The following is a 9416-nucleotide window of genomic DNA, read 5'->3' as shown; positions in this document are numbered from 1 at the left end:
TATAACTCAATTAGATGTGTCTGTGAGGCTTCTCTGGCTTCGAGCGCAGTTGTCGTTCGTCCGTTCTGGTTCCAAGACGAATATGGCACAAGGTAAGTGATAACGTATCTAATTGTAGTAATAATTAAACAGTACTGCGGAAATGATAGTGTACTTTGTCGTGGCACACGTATACTGCTTGCGTGGTCCCGATAACGTTTTTGTTTTCGTAGAGACTGTATGACGTTATTTAAGTTTCATTACTCTTGGTTCATTAGGCTACGATGTCAGATTAGATATGGTTGCTGACTCTAGAAGCCAATACTTCCTAGTATTCAAATCCGGGTGGGTGCTACGCGGTTTCACGTCGTCACAGTCAGTCAGTATGTTGCATGGCCTTCTGCTACCTTATCAACGCGCTGATCAATGAAATGGATGCCAATACGAGTATCTTCCACGTTCACGTGCCTCGCCTTGAACACACGCTTATTTTTATTAGGTTCAATCTCCATCAGCCTTGCGATTCTGTAACTCACTTTTCGAACTCACACAGCGGTTTTCACAGCGGTGGTCGCGCTCAAATCAGTCGTAAAGCAGTTATTTTACGATTTGGCATTCTGATAAACAATAAACTACAAGCTCCCTCCTTGTCAATGCCAAATAGTAAAATGACTGCTTTACGACTGATTTGAGCGCGACCACCGCTGTGTGAGTTCGAAAAGTGAGTTCGAGAATCGCAAGGCTGATATCTCTTTTTGTGCCTACTGTGACAAATCAACACTCCCGTACCTCGTACAGTGACGTAGTGTAATCCATTATTATGTGTAATTAAAAGCTTGCAACAACAATGACTAACGGTAGACAGGATTAAAAATCGAATTCAGTAAAAACGTAAATTAAAGTTATTGAATAGAAGTAATAAATAATAGATTCCAGCAAAAATCCAATCCAATTGGAATTCATATAACGCCGTCTCCATACTTTGTGATAAACTATATAATAATATATAATAATAAGAAATCAATGGTACTACAACCCTTGGTCTCAGATGTCTCGTAATCATTTGTTTTTTCAGACTTCAGTGTCGGACGCACGTTGTCGTCTTTTTGGCTGTAAGTCATGCTAATTTTTTCACAAGCTTATCGTTCATTTACAAGCGAGTATTAAATGCCCTCATAGACAGTAACGTCAATTGTTGAACAGCCCTGCGATTCTGTAACTCACTTTTCGAACTCACACAGCGGTTTTCGCATCGGCGGTCGCTCTCAAATCAGTCGTGAAGCAGTCATTTTATGATTTGGCATTCTGAAAAGGTGGGAGCTTGTAGTTTATTGTTTATTAAAATGCCAAATCATAAAATGACTACTTCACGACTGATTTGAGAGCGACCGCCGATGCGAAAACCGCTGTGTAAGTTTGAAAAGTGAGTTACAGAATCGCAAGGCAGCTAGTTCGAACTTACGATCTCAGGGATAACGGTCGCCCCCTCTAGCCCGGTTAACAATATTAATAATACATTACTATTACTACGAGCGATCCCAATGTTGTCTTACTCGGAGAACCTGGTTTTAGAGAAACTATTGTTTCGGACTAGAAACATAATTTACTTGATGAGAAAAACCATTAAAGGTGAAATTTGTCTGCTCATTAGGAGCGCGATATATGTGCCAGCGGAATTGTAAAAAGAGATAAAAAACGTTAGTGTTGAGGGCAATAAATTCGATAGCAGATAGAGGTGAGAGAGAGCTGTATTGTGTAAGGTTATTTTTACGACACATTACAATGTCACTGGGATATTACCCATCGCACCCGCACGTCGACATTATTTATTTCATGGCTGAATGAAAACCACAAGATAAACATCCTGAAGGCCATCGGAGGCTTACGTTGAAACTTATATATACTTATACATCTTTACACATTATTAACATAAATTATTCGGTAAACAGATCTTGGGAATAATTATCTTTTATGTGGCATATAATACATAGTGTCGAACTCAAAACATAGTCATAAATGTAAAATGTTATAATAAAAAAGTTAATTGAACTATGATGTTATAAATAGTTAATACTCTAGTTTTGTCTTTTATTGATATAACTTTTACACATTTAATAAAACAATTTTCGACCGGATTGAAGTTATGTATTTACAATTATTTTTCATAATTTTAATACGTTTCGCGTGCTTTACAGCGTGCGTTGTAATCACTACATACGCTTTAACCAACCGAAATAACTTGCGAAAGAAAAAAGATTCTTCCCAAGATTGGTACGCGAAGCCATTGAAATCAAAAAACACCCCAATTTCAATAGAGAAGACGGCGCAAATACTGAGCCATTTCTGCCAAACCCCTCCATCTTTTAGTCGATACCAACTCCGGGGAAAAAAATACAGATAATACAACTTTTTCTACAGCTGTGATACATTTTGACATTCAACACCTTTTGTCTTCAGTCACCGTGACCACGCACGCTGTAAAGCACACGAAACGTCGGTTAAATTTAAAATTATGAAAAATAATTTTAAATACATAACTTCAATACGGTTGAAAATTGTTTTATTAGTTAATACTCTAATAAATAATAACAGAAATATACTTTACGATTTATTCTCACTTCGGTACAGGCGTTTGGGAGGAACACAAAACTAAACATTAGACATTTAAATAAAACTATCTCAAATATAAAAAAGGGCTGCTCTCGTTTCGAAACATCGAGTTTTGTAAATATACTGAGAAAAGTTGGTGGATTTTTTTGAATATCGAGTATCTTTAGGAATTTCACATTTCAATATGAAATATTTTGACAAAACATAACTGTACCACGTCTGTTATAAGAAAAAGAAAAATAGATCATTTAAATCTATATAAAAAACTCGAAGACGGCTGGACCAGGTCGAGTATTTTTTTTATTCATTCCTTGAACTCAGGAAGTTTTTTGGAGAGAAAATTTTTGGAAATTTCGTTTTATTTAGTATTTTGGTTTTAAACCCAGAAAAGCTAACCTATCCCAAATCCTAGTGATATGTAGGCACGAAAATTAAAAAATTATATTAAGGGGAATCGCGGAGGTAGCTCGGACATAAATTAATTTTCTGATTTATCATGCAACTAGAACGAAACAAAATATTTTTACACCACATTTAATTGTCTTGGTTAATTCAGTAATATTTCCAAAACTAAATAAGTAATACAATAAATATATAATATACTTACCCTCAGACTAGCGTTTGAGGAAATGCAATGGGTCATGTTGGGTTCGCTACTCTATGACCGTATTAACCCACTCAAACCCCAAGGCTCCGCCAACAATGACCCTAGATGGAATTCAATAGCTGCTTTGCATTATCCGTTTCTCGAAATGCTATACGACTGTTACATCTGCCTCTCCAAGCCCAGTATTAGTTTTGGATGATGCTTTACAAAGTAAGTATCCTTCCCGGACCGGGCTGTCTGATTGGTAAAGAGAGCTGCTGAAGATCGGGCCCGTGTAAGTTGTAACATTCCTTCTTTTGAACTTTAAGAATGACTTTTGTATGTTAAATCCAATACGGAAAGTCATACTTAGCGTTTAGTCTCGACTCTGAATATTATAATTCCATCTATCTTGCTTATATTCAAATATTAGTAAGTTTTGAGTTTTATCCATCGTAACTTCTATAAAGATCTTTCTGTAAACATCTTGGTATCATCATGGACGGGACTTTCATATATAAATTTTAATCAGCATAAAGTCTAATCTTTAAAACATATTTTATAGCTTAAGTAAGTGTTGAAAAATAATCAATATCCAAACCGATAATAAATTATGAACGCCCATTAAAATATTACTACATTCACTACTGGCAAAGAATTCTTGGCCACCCCTTTTACGCGCAAGTATTTTTTAAATATGCCTGGCTTTAGTGGGAATTGCAATCATTACACCATGTAAAAAGTCTGATTCAAGCAAAACTTCACTTAATTTTTGAAAAGAAACAAAACTGCAGCCGGTTCTCGGACCGGTTAAGTTCTCAAATAATTCCATGTACTTTTATGACATCAATCCCATCTTACTAAGAAACATATTGCCACATTTACACTCAACCTTCTCGGCCAGGGAGGTGGGAAGCGAGGGGGTTTGGTCACTCGGACTATGACAATATTGCATCAAGAATTATTTATGGCGGCGTACAATATACCACTGTTTTGAAGCGAAAAATAATAATCATACTGAAACCATTGTATGCGTTAAGCATTCTTCATTTTTCACTACTTTCTTCCTAGGTGTTATAATCATCATTCACCCTGTATAACATGCTTTACATACAACATAGGAACACCGTAGAAATAAACATGATTAGAATGATAAAATAAATAAATTGAATAAACGTTTATTTAAAAAAAAAGTTATTTTTGTTTTTAAAACCAAAACTATTTTTGTATTATATAGAAAAGGATTTATTCACCATTTATTGTTTTTTACGTATTCGGTAACCGCAAACTTGGTATTTTAACTCTTTAGCGAATCATATGTCTTAAGGATATCGAAAATTTAAACTTTTTGTCTGATTCCGTGACTTGACAAAAAACTGCAGTACACTTTGTTAATATTGCGGGCGTATAATTTAAAACCATTATCTATTTCCAATAAATATTACCGACGCACAAAATTTCTAATAATTATAACCTCTATGCTTCCTATACATTTTATGGTTTCCATTATTTCTAACAATAAAGATTATTTTAAATATTCATTTAAGTAGTTTTTCCTACTACACAGAATCTTTGTAACGCAACCTTGACAATACAATTTTCACGAATGAAACTAATAATGATTCTCAGTTCATCGTGCGCATCACACTAGTGTTTACCTGTGCAATGTATCGTGTGATTTTAATTTTCGTTTTATTCGCGTACGGTAAGGATTTATTAATAACATTGCTTTAATTATTCGGCATATTAGTTATATTTTTATTTTACATTTTTGGGTAACCTCCTTGATTTTGTTGCTGACGGTATCTTGGCTTCTTTGCTGAGATTTTAGTCCTGTTTCCGTTTCCGGGAAAAAGGACGCGCAAATGCGAATTGTTTGAATGTTTAATTGTTTATTTATTCTATAGAGGCATTTAATTTTGAAACCACACCTGTATTTTTAAGGTGCAGATAAAAAGACAAGAAAAACTAGTCCTCTAATACCAGTTATTAAATCGCGGTAAATTCCTTATAACCATTATGTATTCGATTACACGTTCCAATAATAATAGCAATTCTTTGTTTACCACGTTTGCTACGAAGGAAGTGGTTTAATTACTCACATACTCTTAGTTGGATGTTTTGTGTCTTCATTCAAATCGACATGCGAGTGATAACCATACAAAAGCAAATGTTCTACGTGTTCTTAACGTAACCTAATCTGTTTCAAATTAAATTAATGAGAGAACAGATGCGGACTTTTTATGTATACCTATATAAACTATAGAAAACGTTATAACTAGAATAAAAGAATTATTTGTAATATTACCTGTATGTTGCATGTCCGCATTAAATCTCTTTGTTTTTCTTATAATTAAGGGACTTTGAACCTTGGTATATTTTACATTTGTTTTTGTGCACGCAATATTCAGAGATATTAGGTTAAGATACCGTACTGTTTATATCTCGACATAAAAGTGTACGTATTAACAGCATCGCTCTTGTTTTGCATCAAGCTTTACTCTCTTTCTATCACGGTGTTTATACTATAATAAAAAAGAGACCAGAAGAGTTTTATGCGGCTGATTTAATCTTATAAATGTTGTTAATATGATGACGCAAATGCAAGACGACTATTTTATTCCTCATATTTCCAATAGCAATAGCAATTTCAACATAAATATAGAGTTTTCTGCTGCGCTATGCATCAAATTCTAAAGATGTGGGATCTTTAGAAATGGATGCATTGAATTATAACAAGAGTGGGTACTCAACTTTTGCAAATAATATAATACATTAGCGTTCATATCATAAATTATTAACTAAATAAAACCGAAGACTTAATATTAGGAGTTACTGGTTTGAGTTTTAAAAAATTGTGTAGGATGGTTCATTTATCAAGAAAGGCATGTGATATTTGATTTAGTTTTTTGTAAAGAAGTTTAAACCAGATGATACAGCTAGTATAATGTAAATCTTGTCCTTAATATTGAACTTTACTTGACCTGCCTCGTTTCACGGATTAGTTACTCAAAACCGGTTCAACAAGTAAACGGGTTCTTAATCGCTATCATTATTAGGCTAATAGGCCAATTGTTTACGTTATAACAATTATGACGTCTATGCGCTACAGGAAAATTATCTATGAAATATCCAATGTTGATATTTTAGAAATATCCCCATTGAGCGTCAACGTATTGCAAACCTAGTAATGAGACTCTCTATACGTGGGCATCAAAGTTTGTTTTTTGTTTTTGTGTTCAAACCCCACAAAAGCTTAGTAAACAACTTTATTTATGATTAAAAACTTCATCATGCTTAAAATTGATTTCATTTTTTAAAAACTGAACGCGCTCGCTTCTCTCGACAATTTAAAATTAAGTGATTTTTTCAATATTTTACTATATAGAAAGTGAAAAAAAAAAATAGTAGGATGAAAACCATTGGAAAAGGAGGAAAAAAGTGTAAATACACAAGTTTTATATCTTTTTATTATCTACAACTTTGCCGTTTGCCTTTTTTCCATAGGACTTTTAGTTTTGCCGGAAATTGAAATAAACCGTTTTTTACCCTTAAAAACTCACCCCCTTCCCCTTCCCGATCTGAGATCGCCCGTAAATTATTTTTCCTTTAATTTTTATAATATTCAAAACGAAATCGCTCTTCTTGTTTTGCATAAAACTTTACTCTCTTTCTATCACGGTGTTTATACTGTAACAAAAAGAGACCAGAAGAGTTTTATGAGGCTCATTTAATTTTATAAATGTTGTTAATATGATGATGCAAATGCAAGACGACTATTTTATTCCTCATATTTCCAATAGCAAGTTCAACAATAATAAAGAGTTTTCTGCCGCGATATGCATCCAATTCTAGAGATAAAGGATTTATTTTAGATCGTTTTTTTACCCTTAGAAACTCACCCCCTTCCCCTTCCCGACCTCAGAACGCCCGTAAATTATTTTTCCTTTAATTTTTATAATATTCTCCTCCTTTTCCAATGGTTTTTTTCCTACAATTATTTCTTTTGGTTTCAAAAGTTATCTACCCTGGTCTATTAGCTATGATATACTTTTGAATATAGCTAGTTCGCATTCGTTTCATCAAAACTCAACAATTATCGAAGAAAAATATAATATATCACACATAACCCCAATCTCTTCACGTATGTCACACACATTGTATGTTTTTTAATCACAATATTGCCGCGAGGGAAAACGAAAAATTGTAAGGAAAATTTCGTGCGAAAATCTAACAAATTTCTCTGTGATGAAACATTTGTGTATTATATTTTACTATAGAATACACTGGATTAAATCACTTTACTCACGATTTTTGTGGGGATTTATGGAGATTAACAAAACAATTTTATGTGGTTACAAGTAAGCTTAAAGAACTAGTAATTTCTAGATTAAAGCTGTTTTAAAACGGCTTAACAATCATGTAGTAACTTCGTTGTATGCCTTCCTTTCTCTCGTGATAAGGAACTACATATTCCAATCGCTACCGCCGTAATATAAATAGTTATGAAAGGCACCGGCGCAATGACATGCGCACATTGGCAGCAATAATTAAAATAGTCTATACAAATAAAATTGTTGTAAGCGCAAAACTCGACGACGGCTGGTGTAGTTAGAGTATTTTTTTTATTTATTCCTTGTACTCTGAGAAAGGTTTTTAGGGAGGGAAAAATTGTTTAGGTTTTTATTCCGAAAAAGCTAACTGTCTCTATGTAGCATAGCAAAGAGATCCATATGTTGGTATGTAATTACTAATCAAGTAGGCTAGAGTAAAAAAATCACGTGACTAAACTGTCACCGAATTACCGATTTAAGTTACACATGGTTAAATCCCTTAAGTTAGTGTCATGTGAGACACACACGAAGACGTGTAGCAGTATTGAACTTTGTTAGTAAGTTTCCAGCCTTATTACTACTCGCGCTTAACTACTAACTACTAGTTGCTGGGTGTAAGGTTTACTCCAAGCATATCGATGGATTAGCTTACCTATATTTGATTGATTACATATAATTTATTAGTATTTTGATTAGAAAATATCGACGTAAAAATTTGTTCAAGTCCTTGTCGACCTTACTTTTTAATTGCTTTCATATCACACAAGTTGGTCGGTATTTTTATCGCCTAATGACCTCGTTAAACTGCATTTAAGCATAAATTCTAATAAATTATAGACCAACAAGAAAGCCAATATTGATAAATATTTATGAGCATTAGTAATCTCTATAATCAAAATTCATCTCACTCATTAGTGCTATTAACACGGATACGCTAATAGCTTAAATGTACCCAAAACATAATTTAGATCATTAAATAAATAGAAAATGCATCGCTATTTACATTGGCTTTTTTAACTTTGTAGGTTTCGAAAAGACAATTTTCCGGTTGAACACCTCGGTGAAACATTTAGGAGTTACAAAATCATTGTTTTTATGGCGCCTGAAAAGGCAATATACATCAACATACGGAAGTTACTCGTAGTTCGCACTAAGTCTCGTTTGTGAGTACCCTAAGTGATACAGTAATAAACGCTAATTTATGAATATTAGCAAAAAGGTGAATTTGCCTGTTAGCTTTATAATTTTATAAGGCATTAAAATTTTATCCAGCTTGAAGGTTATGAGACGATTTGTAGAGCTCCATCAAGCTGGAACCCGCTTTAGAAAAAACTTGATTTTTCTAAATTTACTTTTATCTACAAACGATGCTAGTGAATGTAGTAAACTTTATTTTTTTGTAGTATCATTAATTGCGCCGAAAAAATAATTAATACCGCGCAAAGCAGGAAATATTACAAATAATTCAATAAAAAACTTTGAAACGGGTGCTAAATTGTTTGTAGTTTATTGTAGTGACAAAAAAAATTTTTTTTTACCCCACTTGATTAAAAACTACGGAATGAATGCTAAAATAACGGAACTATGCAAAAAAAAAGACACCGACTCAAAAACTATAAACGATGCTCATAAATGTAGTATACTTTATTTTTTTGTAGTATCATTAATTGCGCCGAAAAAATAATTAATACCGCGCAAAGCAGGAAATATTACAAATAATTCAATAAAAAACTTTGAAACGGGTGCTAAATTGTTTGTAGTTTATTGTAGTGACAAAAAAAAAATTTTTTTACCCCACTTTATTAAAAACTACGGAATAAATGCTAAAATAACGGAACTATGAAAAAAAGACACCGACTCAAAAACTATAAACGATGCTCATAAATGTAGTATACTTTATTTTTTTG

General features: G+C 33.2%; 1 protein-coding gene across 2 annotated transcripts in view; it reads left to right on the top strand.

The window, feature by feature from the left end:
- LOC125062419 overlaps nucleotides 1-9416 on the top strand; it is a 34087-nt gene continuing 24671 nt past the window's right edge. The window contains exon 1 of one of the 2 annotated variants that reach the window (XM_047668337.1): nucleotides 1-92. In XM_047668337.1, coding sequence (XP_047524293.1) covers nucleotides 83-92 — 10 coding nt within the window. In that variant the 5' untranslated portion in view covers nucleotides 1-82. Of the gene's footprint in view, nucleotides 93-4805; nucleotides 4881-9416 lie in introns of those variants that run through there. The other variant, XM_047668335.1, reaches the window with a different exon arrangement.

This window comes from Pieris napi, chromosome Z (genome assembly GCF_905475465.1).
Source record: "Pieris napi chromosome Z, ilPieNapi1.2, whole genome shotgun sequence".
NCBI lineage: Eukaryota > Metazoa > Arthropoda > Insecta > Lepidoptera > Pieridae > Pieris > Pieris napi.
Note: the sequence above shows the minus strand (reverse complement) of the source record. Positions and strands in the feature narration are given on the sequence as shown.